The sequence below is a fragment of the Melozone crissalis genome, unplaced genomic scaffold, assembly GCF_028551555.1.
Source record: "Melozone crissalis strain CALT ecotype California unplaced genomic scaffold, PUWL_Pcris_2 ptg000039l_1, whole genome shotgun sequence".
Lineage (NCBI taxonomy): Eukaryota > Metazoa > Chordata > Aves > Passeriformes > Passerellidae > Melozone > Melozone crissalis.
The window spans coordinates 10,943,215-10,960,451 of NW_026535817.1; the positions used below are offsets into that span (position 1 = coordinate 10,943,215).

A 17,237-nucleotide genomic window follows, 5' to 3' on the forward strand; every position below is an offset into this window, starting at 1 on the left:
GCAGAGTTTTGAAGTCCTTAGAACAGTTTGCCATTTTCTGTTAGCTGTGATGGTCTAAGACCAGAGGTAAAAAAGGCTGCATTTGTGGGCTTGATGGATACATTTAAATTCAGTAGAAGCTCCTAACATCTTTTTGTGTGCCAAAATCTCCAGCTCACTTCTAAGAAAGTGTTGCGTTAATTACGCTGACTTTTGTCCTCACCTGCTGAAGTGATTCATAGTGGTTGATCATGTTTGAGAAGGCAGTGACTTTAATTATATTCATTGTGAAATTGATCCTTATTGGGGTGGTATTCTGGGGAGTAGCTCAAATCCTTTATCTTTTGTAGGGAACAAAGTCATATATTTTGTACCTGGTATTGAGGCACTGCATCCAAAAGGATTTCTTTCTGGGTTTGGAAGTATTGCTCTCCTTGGCTGTAAGAGCTGAATGTTTCCCATTGACTCTCAAACTGAGACTTTCTAATTGTGCCCTCAGTGAGTCCAGTTCATTCATAGAATTCCCAGCTTTGAGTATTAAGGCAGTTATGTCAGTTCCCTTCTGGCACTGGTGTTACAGTGCTTGAACACTTCAGGCTGCCTGTGGAGAAAAAGGAGCCTGTGGATACGTGTGGAGAAAGAAATAAACTTGTACTTTCCAAAACCAAGCTTTGAAGGTTGATGGTGTTTCAGTAGGAGCCGTTCTGTGCATCCTCTAAAAACATATTAAAGGGGGACATAGGAGACAGTGCAGGAAACTCTGGGTAAAAAGAGCCAGCAAATGATGATGAATTCCTGGGGCATGACCAAACAAGACAGAGGAAAAGACAAGACAGGGAGAGGAGAAATGTATTTCAGGCTTGGCAGTTTTCCTATGCTGGAGAGCAAGGATGACAGCCTAGCTGATGATTTTTTGGATGGAAATAGAAAGCCAGACTGTTATGAGGTATTAGAACAAAACTGAAGACAAATGAAGATGATATACGGTGTACAGAATGAGGATAAAATACTAAAAGAAGTGAAATAATAGTCCACGTACTGTAGGGTAGAATGAAATTCAGAAGACAAAAGGGGGTAGAAAAGCCAAACTCAGGAACTAGGAAGAGAGGCCTTTTATCAGTAGGGGTTTTGACCATGAAAAGCTAGTTGGGTTCTCATAAGATTAGATCCATTGGCTATTGGGAGCCAAAAAAAGCTACAGAATGTGTATCTGTGATTTTAAAGGATGCAGATGAAATGCAGGATAGGAGGACATACCTGCTCACAGTGTCAAATTTCTTGTGGAACTGATGGAGGACAGTTGTGCCACAGCACGGCAGAAGCTCCAAGAAAAGAGGCTGTGAGATTTAACTTGTGGTAAAAGGACATTTTCTTCATCTTGCAAGCTTCAATTTGGAACTATGAAGGGGGATTGGAGAGAGCCTTTGTCCTGTTGTCTCCATGTGTCTCTGACTGGTGGATTGAATCCTAGGAGCTGTAAAAGTGAGAAATGGAGACTGACAGGGATATTGAGGAAGAGAACGTGCTGAAGGGCGGTGGAGTAAGCATGGAGGGAAAAACAAGGACATGTTCCTGCAACCTCTAGTGATTGTGGAGCTGCTGGTTACCTCAGGGCACTGTGGGCTCTTAAACAGGTGGGCTGTACAGAAGAAGTCAGACAAAGCAGATAATCCTGCCAGGGCTTCTAGTCGAGGGCTCGGAAGGTTTCCAAGTGGACCATGGAAGGAAAGAGAAGGATTTGTTAGATGAACTTTGACTCTGCATGTGGCTGATGGCTTTATGTGCCCTGGGAACTGCTCACCATTAGCAGGACAGGGTGGTCTGTGGGTCCCTGTTGTGTTTCCCTGAAATGGGGCAGTAGGAGCTGTGTGACTCAATGTCCAAACTGAGCCCAGGAACAGTCTGAAGGTGACCACTGGGTTGCACAGAGCCTCATGTGTGTAAAACTCTGCTTCCTTTCTTCCACGTGATGGTGTACAGTGCAAAATTGGGAATGTCCCCGAGGAAAAACCCACAGGCACAGTGAAATGAAACCAGATGTGAGAGACAGCGTGCAGGCACTGCCTTCTCTTGATCTGTCAATCTCCTCTGTCGTTCAGGAAGAGAGATTGCTGGAAGGCTGTATTGCTGCACTGTGTGTGGCCCCTCAGTGAGAGGTAGGGAGGTAAGAGCTGGAACGTCCAGGTAGGGCTGGCCAGGAGGGTGGCAGGGAGCAAAGGAAGAAAACAGAGATCTTCTTACAAGGTCAGTCATCTGAATCGTATTAGATGAATTTCATAAATCAGGAAAATAATAAAAAAGGGGCCTGCATGTGGGAATACCCCTAAGACAGCAAGTATTCCCTTTTGCCATTTGTAGTATGCAAGCCACTTGAACTTGGAGACCTTTGTTTCAATTTTGGTGGCTTAGAAGGACAGGTCAGGATCATTCCCTGTTTTGGAGATGCAATAAGTGAGGCATATGCAAAGGTTTCTGTTGCAGATGTAGGCCGAGCAAGAAGATCTCTGAATCCTGCCTTTTTTAAGGCAGACTGATGGTCCAGCCAGAGACATGAACTGCTTCCATTCAGCAAAAGCAGTCCCCTGCTTTGCAAAGGCCCCCCTTGGAACTTTCAGTGACTGCTGCAGTGTATTTGTTCAGGCATCTTGAGATATCAATGTTTGTGTGGTTCGCATTGCTTCCAGTACAGGTGTGGTATTTAATGGAAGGGTAGAAGCAGTGTGCAAGGTGACAGGTACGAGAAGGAACTGTGTTCTACTGCTGTAGTCAGCCTGGGGCATCATGCTGTATTCATTTCAAATACACTCTTAGTGAGGCTCTCTAGGGACTTAAATGGAGCTTATAATAGTAACTTATGTAAGTTTATTTCAGCATTGCAAAATTAAAAAAAAATCACTGAAGATAAAAATTTTAATTAAGTTCTTTATCTTTGATTGAAAATGTAACTTGCAAAGAAAGATTAACATACCATCATGAGTAACCATGGGATGATTTCATCACTACTAATTTGAACATGAAATGCATCAGCATATAGAATTCAGACAGCTTTGTGAATTAACAGCCTCTGATGTCTGTATTAGAAATATCCTGCGGATATAATTTATGTATCAAAGCTTTCATTCTACTTTTGTTACAGCATATGGTGGTTAGCTGTGATGGTGCTTTATATTTTACAGTGTCAGTGACTCACTGATATTCTTAACCCTTTTCCTCTGCTGAGTGAGCAGCTGAGCTGAGAATTGCTTTTTTGCTGCTGTGTGTGAAAAGAGACAGACAACCTTTAACCTTTTTGAACTCTCTTACTTTGCACGTTAGCATGGGGGGAAAAATAGTGATCCTTTAAAAAAGTCAAGGCTTTCATTGTGGGTGCTGACCATGGGCTTTGTACATTTTATTCATTCGAATTATCCAGTAATTTCTTCTTTGTCTTGTTCAACATTTGTTATGCTTAAACTCTCATGAAGGGAATATAGCAAGCCAAAGAGAGTCAGTCTTCCTGTCACCTTTAACTGTTTAGTAAAATAAACCAATAAAATCTTCTTAAAAAAAAAAAGGTTAACAACAAGTGAATAAGATGTAAAACCAAAGGGTTTTTCCAAAACTACTCGTGGTAACTCCTTTCAGCAGTAACAGTATGGCATAGGTGCTTGTGTTGTACAATAACTTCTTAGCAGCAAAGTATGAAGTGCTTTTGTCCACCTATGAAATACTACTGCATTTAGGTGTATTATTTATGTTGTTATGGATTAATAGATCTCTTATTTAAATGTTAATATTTTAATAAAGCATGGAGTAGCAATTTTTATTTAATTATTTATATAACTCTTCTGATGTGTCTGCCATTTGTTTGAGGCCTTCATTACATTTGCAGGTCCATTAGTTTCATTTTGAGAAAGATTCATATTATTTTTTTCCCCTTATCATACTTGGAATTAAATGTCTGAGCTTGTTAGGGAGTACTGTATACAGCTGATTTAAAATAACAGTCAGCAACTATTTGAAGGAAAAGAGCATAGAGATTATCATCTTTCTTACATAAATAAGCCTGTGTGCTCCTTTATTGCAAGAGACTTTTTTACCAGTGTGTGTTTTTCATGTTGTGTTTCCTCTGGCAAGATGACTTTTGGTACACAAACCTTCCAGTACCTGGAGGTGGATCTACCTACTGATACCTTCATTCTTACTGCAGAATGAAACTTTTTACATTTGCGGTGATGAGTATTTTCCAGGTTTTTCATATGCTTTTCAGAGTTCAACTTAGCTGTCAGAGTACTCCAAGGCACTAAATATAGCAGACTGTAGTTTCTGAAGTACAGTTTAGAATGAATTTCCACATCTCAAAACTAGCACTAGATCAGAATTATGCCCACTCCTACTGCATTTCACTCTCCATTTCTGGTTCCATGCATATTAATGATGATTCAGTGTGCCTTTTGAGCTTGGCAGTCTGATTTTTACAGCTAAGAGGTAAATCTAAATAACATGATTTCCTGAATTGAAAAACATAGATTTCCTCCTAAAGCAGATGTTTTTTTATCAAGCTAGTGGTAGGATATTTCAAGGCAAGATTACTGTTCCCATTTCCATTTAAAGATAATGGACTAAAAGAAAAGAACACCTTGGTATATTTGTATTTTGGCTGTTAAGTGTTGACTTGTTTCTCTGACAGCTTTTCTTTCACCTAAGGAATTTTGGATTCCAAACTTCTTTTATTAAAATTGTCTGTGCTTTTGTGCTTTTAAAGGTTGAATGGTATAAGCAGATGTTAACTTTGTGGTTTGTTTTTTGTGTGTGTGCATTTTGGTGGCTTTTTTTATGTCTGGGTGGTTTCTTTTTTTATGGTTGTTCAGTTTTTAAAGTTTTGTTTGGTTGGTTTTTGTTTTATGTCTTTTTTTTTTTTTAATAAAGTTAATTAGTTAGTTTTGATCTTGCTGCTGGTTTATTACATACCTTTCCTTTCAATTTTCCACTAGTAGCTCCGAAATGCTATGAAATATGACTGACTTCAGACTCATTGGTGTCAATGACGGAAGGAAGTAGAGCACTCTGCAGGTGTAGACCTCATCAGGGCAACAGAGAAGTTAGTAGCTCTCCTAAATACTGCTCTTTCTGAAGGTTATTTGTGAAAGTGTGGCTCACATGGAGTACCAGATCCCAGGAGAGCTCACAGGTGATGCTCCTGTCTCTTCAGTCAGCTCGGTCAAACAGCAGAGCTCATCTTGGTGAGGTTTGGTCGCTCAAGACAAGATCTTGTCTGAAAACAGGCTCTAATGAACATCTAAACCTCTCTAAGATTTTGGATATTCTTCTCTTAAGAATTGAATACGTGTTTTTTCTGAGTCAGGGTTAAAGGCAAGCGTTTGAATCCTATTTAGCTTTTGATCTGCCCCTGAAGCAAGTGTTTCCAGTTTCTCTTTCCAGTCTTTCCTCATAAGATCTATGGTCCAGCTGGTACATGTAATGTTACCCAGCATTTTCAGCAGCATCTGCAGCCACACAGTTGGATTTCCTTAGATCCAGCCCAGACAAAAAGCTTGTCTGACTTCCACAGGGATTTGTACACAGTTTTTAGAGCCTTCCAGACTTGAGGTTTCATCTTTTATCCCCTCCATAACCATAAAAACAGAGGTTATTGTAACTGGCAGATGCTCAGTTTATGAAGTGCAAACAGGTTTAGAATAACATGTGTGCAAGTGCCCAAGGTGAGATACTCAAGGTAGTAAAATAAATTTAAGTTCACATTGTATGGAAAGTAACTTTTCTACATTGTTTGGATTTTCAAACTAAGTATGAAAACCTTTCAGTGTTCTGTTTTGTCCAGTGATATGATATATGGCTCGTTTAGCTCAGAATGATTTTCAGGCCCAATGAAATACCTCCATCCTTGTTAATACAATAGCACAGGTGTTTTATAGAGTTTTTTGTTTCTAAATTAGTTAGTAACTTGTTTAAAAAAAATTGATTTTCTTTCTTTCCCAGTTTGCTCTTCTTGGTGTGTGTAGCCCTAAATGCCACATTGAATTTATGGCTCTGTGAAGCTATCTATTCTACAGAATTTTAAATGTCTCCAAGGTGTTTTTTCTTCCTGCTCTAATCTTAATCAAATGAGCAGCCCTTGCTACTTACCTGGATTCCTTGGGAGCTTCAGCATCCTGCCCCCCCCTTTCTTCTTTTGTTCTCAGAAAATTTGATCATTAAACAATTAGACTCGAGGCAGAACAGCAAATGACACATGGATAATGATGAGGTCTGAAGCTCCCACATATAACCTGTTGAGTCTTCACAGGGGAGTTATGTCATGCTAAATTATCTGCATGTGTTCCTGATTGTATTCTGGCAAGGATGAATGAGAGGCTGAGCATAATGGAGATCCTTAATAGAAGAGGTGATGGACACATTAATTCTGGTGAATCCCACTGTCTGACAGAACTGTGTCTGCTGCCCTAAATCAAATTCTTTGTCAAATTAGCAGCTCAGAGAGCTGCCTGGTAGGCTGCAGATTCTGTGCTGGAAAAGGGTTTCCCATTCTGGTTTGATTCTGCCACCTAATTTAGCCATCAGTTAACTAATCCTGGAACTACTCTGTGGACATGCTTAGCACTGCACCAGTTCTGAAGGAGCTGGGATTTGACCCCAGAGGCGGATGGGGCTGCGTGGTGCTGTGACCATGAATGCACGCGTGTGTATGGAGTGGTTTCCATTGTTTGTGAAATCAGTGTTTCCATCACCCCCTTTCCAGGCACAGTCCCCAAGAGCTGCTTTCGTGCTTTCTGAGTGCAGAGCCGGACCTTTGCCTCGAAGCTGCACCAAAGCCGGGCTGTGAATCCTGTGCTGCGGCACTGGGAGAGGTGAACTCGCAGGATTGGCGGAGTAAAATCCAGCAGCTCCGGAGGCTGGTCATGGAAATCAAAGAGGAGAGACCGTCAGATGAAGCACGGCAGTTTCTCCCTTCATCCCAGTTAGACGGTCTAGGAGAGCCCCAGTTTACCAGTAAGTGCATGTGTTTTATGGAATGGTACAATGAAAGTGGCCCAGTCTCTGTGGCAGTTCAGATAGTGTCCCAAGCAGGGTACAAAATGCTGTTCAACTTCTTGCCTGTCAGAGTGCAGTTTAGAGGAAATAAACTGATGAAAATTGTCTTTAAATTTTTTCCCCAGTATGTTTTGGTTTATGCACACAACCTTCAGGGGAACAAATGTGGGATTTCTGTGTTTCTGAGTTGTTCTCTCTAACCTATTTTCTTCTAATAAGAATTAAAGCATTTTTTTCCTCTTTTATGTCCTACATGGATTACTGTTTAAAATATAGTCTGATACTGTTGATGAATGTACAAATCTTTAGTGATACTTCAACTACTATCACAGGTCTGTTCTATGTGATGTAAAAGCAGTCTGGGGAGTTGAATGCAAGTACCTGTATGTTGAGTTATATTTGGTGGTGCACTGCAGGCAGAAGGCTGTATTTCAGTTGCCCGGTCATTTAATGCTATAGCCAGCATTCATGAAGGTGTTTCAGGCCAATGTGGCAGAGTTCAACTCAAATTTATTAAAGCTCCATTAAAAAAAAAAACAACAAAAAAACCCCAAAAACAACAACAAAAAAAACCAACCCAATTTTCTTTTCTTTTTGACCTGTCTAAGCTCTGCAGCTGTAATTTTCCTCACACAGATGTGAATGAATAGCTACACTAATGAGAACAGTGTGAATCTAGACTTAGCAGCATAATGTTTTTATGGAGCAGACATAGCTATAATTTTGGGGTGTTTTTTTTGTTTGTAGGTTTTACAATTTTTTTTAAACACAAGTCTTACTCCAGTTCATATACCAACTATAATCCTTCCCATCAGACCAATTTCTTCAATACTGACCAATAATGAATAATGCTTACTAGAGAATACAAAATGTCAAAAAGAGAGTTTAACTTCTACAAGTTCATTGAAACTAGTTGTGATCCAATTAGTTTGTGCATCAGGTAAAAACCAAAGTGTTATTCACCTATCCCTCCTTGCTTCCTACTTTTCTCTTATTGCATCTCTGTGATTCACCCCTTTATTTTAGCATAAAAAAATATTGCCCTTTGCAATAGAACATAATTCCACAATGGATTAAACTGTTCCTGTCCCAGTTTTGTAAGAAGAGGAATTAATATGTTTATTCTCCAACAAAAGAAGTTGGGCTCATTGCTATACAATTTGTGGATCAATAATGTGTTTATATTTTACTCTATTAACCTGATCTAACTACTTTCACTAAACATGGAGTTTGATTTAATGTGATGACATACCTACTTAAAAATTACTTATGGGACTTAATATTTTCCCAACTCATATATAGTCAGTCACTGTGACTGGAAATCTTACAAGTAACACAGCCATGAAAACCTGTTTTTTACCCTAGTTTCCTTTCCCAGCAGCAGAAAGTTTCCATTAAGAAGGAAGTCTTCTTCCAAAGTAGCCTTTTTTCAGGCAGGCATTTCATCCGAGTTTGCTTTGACCATGAGTTTCTAACCTAGAATGTTACTTCAATGGCAATGGCAGTAGTTATAGGCATGTCAAAGTTCTGCTGTGTATTAATTTGATTTCCATGTCTTGCCTTTTCTCTCTAATATTTTTTTTCTTGACCTTTTAAGGTATTCAGAGAATTGCAAATGAGCCAAAGCTGGAGTTCAGTCTTGGTAAGATACAATTTTGAATTTTTGAAATTATAATGGCCTGTGTGTGGAAAGTTTTTATGTATATAGTGCTATACAGTGTAGCATGTGACCTTTTTAAAAAATTGAAGGTCTAGATGGGAGAAGTGCCTGTGTGTGCCTTTTGAAACACTGATTTTAGTTTCTTAATTGGTTGGAATGGCTAAAGGTTTATTGAATTCTCGAGTGCTGTGCTGCTCTACCAGGGTGAAAATCTGCCCAACAGCTTTGTGAATGCAGCTTTTGAAATACTACTTATTTGGAAAAAGACATTTAATTTGAAGCTTTTGAAACAATATCCAGATAAAAGGACTGTTGCTTTAGAACAGACTTTAAATGTGATGTTATTTGGTAGTGTGGAGGCAATGTAAATATTTACCTGACTTTGCCGTTTTATACTTAGTAATACTTAGTGTACTTAAAAATTGGTATATGAGAATTATATATTGTTATAGCATGTAGCAGAATTGTTTTGGGATGGATTCTATCAGCTCAAGCTTCCCCTTCCATTTAGAAGTACAGAACAATTCAGATTGCTCAGTAAGTCAAGCAATCTAATTGAATAATGGTATATTTGTAATACAAGACCAAGGAGCACAATATGTCAGCTCAAACTGTGCAAAGCAAGCTTGGCTACTTTTCGCTATTCTTTCAGTGCAAAAGCTTTGAAGCCTTTGAAATAGTAAGTGAAATAGTTATTTGCTGTAGAAGCAGTGAACACAGAAATTCTGTGTGGGAAATAAGAACATTGGTTAGTGGCTCCGCTCTCTTTGGGGTCTTTGCCAACTGAAATGATCCTGTGATTACTCCCTGCTCCTGTGTGTGGGAGAAGAACACAGTCACAAATAGTGACTTTTCAAGTATTTGATTCTACGTGCATTCTGAACTAAAACTTGTCAAATTTGTTACAATGTTTACATCCATACCACCTGTGAATATATATCTGATGTTGTGTAGCAGTACACTAGGAGACTTTTACTCAGTGTTATTCAGTGTCTGTTAAAATTCACTCTGGTAGAAAAACTTCTATAGCATCTGTTGCAAAAAACGTTAAGTGTAAGGGGGAGAGGGAAATACAGATAACTGTGAGCAGAATATTATATAAGTATCAATTAGACTGCTCTATTTGGAGAATTTAAATAGTCTACAAACATATGTCCTTCAGAAACTCCAAACACAGCAAACATGAGTGATGTGGCTCCTGTGGTTCTGTTTTTGCTCCTTGCATTCTGGGGGCTTCTTTCCTGGCCTTGTCCTTGGAACTGGGTTGCACTCAGCTTGTGTGCTGCTGCAGCTGCACTGATTGAAAAGCTGACACCTTAGAGCTGTGCCCTTTGAGGCAGACACAGTTCTATTCCATACAGGTATTTTTAGAATACCTTACATTTTATCTGTGTATTTTTTATCTCTATGTCTTTTAAAAATTAGGTAGTGATGGCATTGCAAAAAATTTTGTCGAGTAGGTTATGGGGTTTTTTCTGTATAGACTATTTCTGCAGAAATTGTTAAATGTTGCATGGAACAAAGGCCTCCTTCTCTGTTGGTGGGAAATCACCATGTTATTCAATCGTTAAGAGCAGGTTTAACTTGCCTGTGCATTTCTATTTACATTTTATAGGTGATGTGACTGTAGTGTTTGGGCAGAGCCAGTAATTGCCGCATTCCAGCAATAACAAACTCTCACAATGACTCAGGTGTAGGGTGGGAGAGGGAGGAAGGTGCTGCAGGCACTGACTGCAAATTAGATGAGCAGTGCTTCAGGAAGAGTTGCGTTCAGTGATACATGTGCCCCAGCAGGCAGAAGTGTAAAAACAAAGTAAAGAGTTGTTTGGGCTTGTGCTGGATGGATCTCTGTTCACTCAGCGTCAGTGTTTGTGTTTTGCATTGGGCTGTTCCTAGTTGGCGTTTGTGTTCTGTGGTTTGTTCTGCAGCAATATTGATTGAGTCGTGGTTTTATACGCTGGATCCTGCTGCTGCTCAGGTAACAATTAGGAGTAGCAGCATAAACCTCTTGATTTTGGCTGATAGACCTGTCCAGAGCCCTAAGTCAGGGATATTTGGCAACACAGGCAATTGTATAAAGGTGATTCTTAGTGTCTTGAACCTTAAATAGTACTAAATATTTAAGCATAACACATTTGCATTAGGGGAATCCACCTTCAGTCCATGAAATTCCTAGCAGTTATCCTTCTGACTGGAATATCAGCATGCCCATGCCAGCACTTCCCAGCTCCTGCAGCCCCGGTCACCAGCACTGTCATATTGTTCATATTCATATTTGTTATGTAATCAATATTATTGCATTAGTTAAGTACCATCCTTACATGTATATATGCAAATAGACATTTGCTTCTAGCATTTGATATACAAATGCGTTTAAATACATTAAAAAAACTGTAGCATCTCATAATTGTAGTTTAAGTCTTTTGTCACTTGTTGGTCAATAAATAACATTCAGAACTGGAACTCCAGTAACTAAAACAACATATAGCTTTTAAATGATATTTGAGTGCTACCAAATACATGAGTTTTATTTGGGGACGTTATAACTAAGTGCTGCTGTTCAGTGTTGGAAGTTCCGATAACTGAATCTTGAAATAATGATATTAAAATTCTTCCTAGAGTTTTGTATTTTGTTATGGTAGTTACCTTGCGACATCCTATGTCCATAACACTCTGGAAAGCACTCCTTTCATATAATGTCTAAATATTGCCTTCTCTTATTTTATTTGAAAGTGCAATAAAGTGCTCTCTTTTCTTCTTTTTCCCTGAGGTTAAAGCAAAGAATAGACCTGTGTTCTGTATGCAGTTCCATGAAGCGTTGGGAGGGAGGATGTGACAGCCTGTGCAGGGTGATGAGTAGAGAGGAGGAGCAGGGCAAAAGGAATGAACCCAGATACTGGGCCTGAATAACAAACCAGTGAAACTGATAACAATCTTTCCCATGACTTGGAAGTGTGCGGTTTTAGATCTTACATATATGTTTATTTTGAAGCTGCTCTTCTTGGTTGCTTCTCCAAAATATCCCAGCCCTTGAGTCCCAGATGTAAATAAATATGTTGTGGATTCCTGACTTCACATTGATGTAGCACAGCCACTTTGAAGTATGTGAGCCCAGCTGATGTACAAGGTTATAGTTATGGGAGATAAATTATATTGTGCATTTTGAACACTATTGTGAAGTTTTCAAGAGCTTGTGCTTTTATAAGGGTATTTGGTAGTGAGCTGGCAAAGCAGAACAAGAAAATTGCAACCATCAGGAAAATGAGGGAACAGGGTAGAATGCATAGTTAGTGGTCAAGGTGCTCAAACACAAACTAGGTAATGAACATGGTGTTAATAGGGAGAAATAAATCGGAGGAAAAGAGGAAATAAGTTTGTTAGCTACTCTCTCAGTAACCAACACAATTTTAGTGGTTTTGCTTTTGTCTAATTGCTTGGATCTGCAAAGAGAGTGCAAGGTGTAGTATGGTAATAGTAACCAAAATAGCTGTATAGAAAAAATGTCTCTGCACATATTGTAGCATATTCAGGTGATAATTTTTATGACAGCACCTGTCTGACATTTCCAAACGTGCTTTTTTTTTTTTTTTGCAAACATATTAGATCCATGAATTTTGATGGACTGTTCTATTGTTGAATGACCTCTAGGTACTTTTCAAAGTGTAGAGTAATGTAAATCTTATGACTATGTTTTTACAAAATCTCACTAAATAGTGCACAAATCACAGAAAACTTGAGCAAGTGTTTGCAAGAATTAAAATTAAAAATTTCTAGGTGATTTATTCTTTTCACCAAATTGATACAAAAGCAGTCTACCTATAAATGCTGAAGCTTTTATTCTCCACGATCGTATTTTTCCCCGAGTGATATTGTGATGCCATCACTTTGGAAAAGGTCTTGAAGCAGATTTAACTCTGCCCACTGAAAATAAATGGTATATCGATGCTGCTCAAAGAGCATGACTAAATGATTTTTCCAATTCTGAAACATAATCTGGAGCTTTTTCAGCAGCAGCTGTTCCTGGAAGAATGATAAGCAGAAATACTGGTTTTATCCTGACCACAAACTTGAAGCCAGTCTTGATCCCAGTAGAATTTGCCCATTTGGTTATCCTTCTGCTTCATCAAGTTATGAGTTGGTGAATAAATGATGCTTTGTTGTGTTAGCCAAATAAAATTGTAAAAAAAGTCATCATCGTGCTTTTGAGTAAATCTAAAAAGTGATCATCTCCCTGTGAATCAAACTCAGTGTCACATATTGCTCAGGGATATTTCTCGCTCAAAAAAAGTTGTGTTTGCCATGTTAGAAAAAATAGCAGCAATAATATAAAATAAAGGCTGGGTTTGTGAGTTTTAAATTTTATTTGTTGATTTTGCTCTTTTTGTTGTAACAGTTTCCTGAATTTTGCTTGAGTTTGTTCTGGCCCCACACAAATTCCATCTTCACCAAACCAGCTAGTCAGGTTTGTTTTTTCCCCCCTCTTAGTTTTACTGATGTATCTTAGGTACTGTTACATCACAATAACACATAGTAAAGAAAAGGCAATTTAAATTCATCAGAAAAGATTCAGGATGTAGAAAAGCTACCACATGATTGGAAAGAATGCTCTTGTTTTCCTCTGGGAGCTACTGGTTTGACTTCTGGCTGCTTTGAGACTTTTGCAGCATAAGATGCCTTAAATGCAGTTTCTTCTTAGTAACTTTTTAAATTTTAGTAAATCTTTAAATTTGTACCTGTAGGCACTGTAATTCTAGAAATCTGTCCTTCAGTCCCTTTTAGGCTAGGGATTGTCTTCGTTTGCACTGCAGCTAGAGAAGCAGGATGCTGTCACGGTCCTTAAATATTAATCTGCACTAATTGTAGGGCTTACTATGCAAGGACTCAAAAATTCCAGACATGAAACTTGGGAAGATATGTGAACAGTTAGTGCTCTCTGTGCTTTTTGCATATTAAGAGAAATTGAAAATTCTGTTTATAATAATATATACTTTACAGTTAGAGTTCTTAATGGAATTATCTGTATAGAGAGTTATATGTATATATATAGCTATTCTGTATAGTCCATAAATATGAATTTTTTTTGTTGCTGAAAACCCATTACATCTTGTGTAGCATTACTCATTTTTGTTATCTACTTTGTTTCTGAGTCAGTCAGCAGCAATTCCTAATAGAAGCAGTCGCGGAAGTATTTCCAACTTGTCAGCATCCATTGATACTTAATGATTTTCATTAACCAGCGTTGGCTTGTGTAAATTCAATTTCTGTGTCGGTGTTAGAGATGGAAATTCCCCATTACGAGGTGCTGTGCAGCAGTTGGTCCCCGTGGTGGGCTCGTTCAATGCAGGGATGTTTGCATGCTCTGAAGTGGGTCAGAGCAGAGGATGCAAATCATTGCTGTCTGAGTGTATTCCAGTGTGATGGATTTACAGCAATCTGCTGATGTGCTGGTGCAAGTAGTGAGAAACACGAGGGTGTTTTGAGTATCAGTATTAAACCCAGGTGCAAACTGAGTTTCGGGCAGTTGTCTTCCATTCTGCTCCATGAAATTGGAGTATTTTCTGTTTCCAGAAGCTTTTGTGAGAAAAAAAAAATGTATTTGAACTACTGGGAGAAAGTGGTTGATGACCTTGTAAATGTAAATATGTATAAAAAAGGGCTGTGACTAAGGGGAACTTATAAATCTAATAGCCTAAAGATTCTCTCAATGACTTTCGCATGTTTTGATATAAACACTTATCTAGAGATAAATTTTGAGTAGCTGTGGCTAATCTGTTTATAGAGGAGTTTGTACATGCCTGAATTTTAAAAGCTGTTTAACAGTTGAAAGGGTTTTTTGGAATTTAGCCATTCTGAGATACAGGGGTTTATCATCTTAGCTCTTGAGTGATGCAGCAGATAATAGGATTAAATTCTGTCAGAAATGTACAAATGCTGAAATCTTGTCAGTTATAAAACTGCTGCATTTATAAGTCCATGGAAAAAAAAAAGAAGGATAAGACTAGGCAGGACATTTCTTTTTCAAACCTTAAATAAATAAAATTGGTAGACTTCTTAGTAAAATCAGGTATTTTTCTTGAGATTGGAAATGCTGCTTTGGTGTCTATGGCATGTTTTTCTTATAGACTTTGCAATTGCTGTCTCATGCTTGCAAAATTCCTTTTTTTCCAGAATTTCAGAGGCAAGGCTGTGTCTGTGCTGAAAATAGTTATGTTTTCTGTGGAGAGGGGTTCCAGTTCAGTATCCCAGTGAGGCAGAGTGCTAGAAACAGATTCATGACAAGAGCTCAGTCTTAGCATGGGTTCGTCCACCTCATTCCATGCTGCTTTGCCTGAACTATTTCTGGTTTCTGAGGTAAAACTTTCATAGCTATCAGTAATATTATGGTAATTTGTAAGGCTGATTGAAAGCTATATATGGAAAAGGACTCCAAAATTACTAAAGAATTTATAGATATAGGTAGAGATTTAATGCAATTCTCTCAGAATTGAGATTTCTCAATTTTTTCTCACTTAGGTATTAAAAAAACGCCAAAAAAGAACTAGTGGATAGCTTAATTTGTCCTTTAGTATTTTCACAAGCATCGTGCTTGACTTCTGAATTATTAGGTGTTTTGGGGAATTGTGACAATAATTTTTCAGTTATTCTGATGAAATGGAAAACTTGTATTTTTAAATACAAGGGTATTTTTAAACTAGTTCATAGGAAAGTAGGATTAAAGATCATTGCATGAGAGAGAAGTTATTTTTGGCACATGCTGCTGCTGTTTTTTCATCATTATTTTTCTCTTCCTGCTTTTGCCCAAAAATATACCTCCTACTGTGCATGCTTTCCCCTGTTTGCCGTGCCAGTCTATTGCTCTCTCCAGTTCAATATTTGACCCTGATTTTCCCAAATGAAGCTCTTCAGAAATTCCCTAGGATGGCTCCCACGTGGGTGTGGTAGATTTCAGCAGGAGATTTGACTCACTGTTTGTGTATACACAAACGTGTGTGCATCATTTATTAGATCCTCATTGAGAATATTGTATTGGTCCTCATTGAGATATTTGTACTCAGAGACACAAACGAGGATGAGGTGTTCCTTGGTTAGGGAGAGGTCTGTAATGCTTCCTTACCCATCACAACTGTGATGAGTAGAAATTAGACTATTTGAAGTGTTTGCTCTCTATGTGGACCCAAGCTGTTCTAGGGAATTTCACCCTTGCATCATAATTAAACCGTTGTGTGGGGCACACTGAAGACATCATGAAGGGTTTAAGAGCAGCCTGGATAGCCTTTCTTTTTGGGCAAAAAGAGTCAGGACTAGATAGAGTCAGCAATTGTTAAAATAGTTTTGTGGATGCTCTTGGCCTGGATAATATGTTACTGGTGCTCATTTTTATGAATTTCTGTATGTGTGCAAAATCTTTTTTTTTGTTGCGTATTCTTTCAAGGAACAGTTATTCATGGAATGTTTGCAAAATGAAAGTTTGAAGTGAAAAACGTATAGTAAACTTGTATTTGCAGAAGTGGTGTTGGCCAGGAATAAAATTGAAATGGAGTTTTACCCTGAATTTAAACTCTGCAAAGAAAAGAGTTTGCGTCAAAGACAAAATAAACTGATGATGACTATTAAGTGATTAGTGCCCTTTTTCCAGTGGGGTGGACCTCAGTTCTGGAGTGATCATGGACAGCAGCCTGAGTTCAGTGGTACTGGAATGTAAAAATACATATGTAAAATACCAAATTATGATTGTCTTTTGTGCCCTCTGTGCCTGCTGACATGAAAATCTCCCTTATTTTGCAGTCAAGGTGAGACAGCTTTGAGTGGACACAGCAGACTCTCAAGTCTCCCCCTCTCTTGTGTATTTGCTTGCAGCTTTTTGTGGTTTGCAGCTGCTCTGTTAGAGAACTTTTCAACTTTTTTTACTGTCACTTTTTGCAGTTGATCTTTTCTAACCTTTGGCCCAGCCTGTACAGCACTTAATGAAAAATTACCTAGGGAATTCCTTCTGTCTCTTTCCTTGTGTATCTCTCTCTGTGAAGGTAAAGTCACCTCATAATTGCAAAAGGGTAGAGATTATTTGGATGACAAAAAGCAAGCAAATTATTTAGAGGTTATACTAGTCACAGAGTTGGTGCTTCTTGTGCAGAATGGTAAAGACTAAACAGAAATGGAACAGCTCCCTGTTGTTGGGCCAATAATATATTAACTGAAAACATTTTTAATAACTCAAAGCATGACAGCTCTTGACTTTTTTCACTCTTTGCTGCATTAGCTGAATCTTTGTGTTTCAAGTGGCAGTTGTTAAATACATCTCTGAGTGTGCCTGTACAAATAATTGTGGTAATACTTTCATGTTGTAAGACATTTCCCAGTGGACTTGTTTTTAATCCTCATATGTGGAAACAGAAGTTACATAAATAGAAAAACATTGAATTAATAGAAGACTAAAGTAATCTGCTCCTTTTGAACACGTTAGTTATAAATGTCCTTATTTTTGCAAGTTTTGAAATGCATGGTCTGTGGTGAGATTTGACTCAAGAATCAGGTTCTCCTGCAGGCCCTGAGAAAGCTGAAATTCTCC

General features: G+C 38.4%; 1 protein-coding gene across 1 annotated transcript in view; it reads left to right on the forward strand.

Moving 5' to 3' along the window:
* The window catches only part of INPP4B (inositol polyphosphate-4-phosphatase type II B), a 211,284-nt gene that overhangs the window by 67,747 nt on the left and 126,300 nt on the right, over positions 1 to 17,237 (forward strand). The window contains exons 2-3 of the mRNA XM_054283822.1: positions 6,760 to 6,969; positions 8,609 to 8,653. Of these exons, the coding sequence (XP_054139797.1) occupies positions 6,879 to 6,969; positions 8,609 to 8,653 (136 nt within the window). The 5' untranslated portion in view covers positions 6,760 to 6,878. The remainder of the gene's footprint in view (positions 1 to 6,759; positions 6,970 to 8,608; positions 8,654 to 17,237) is intronic.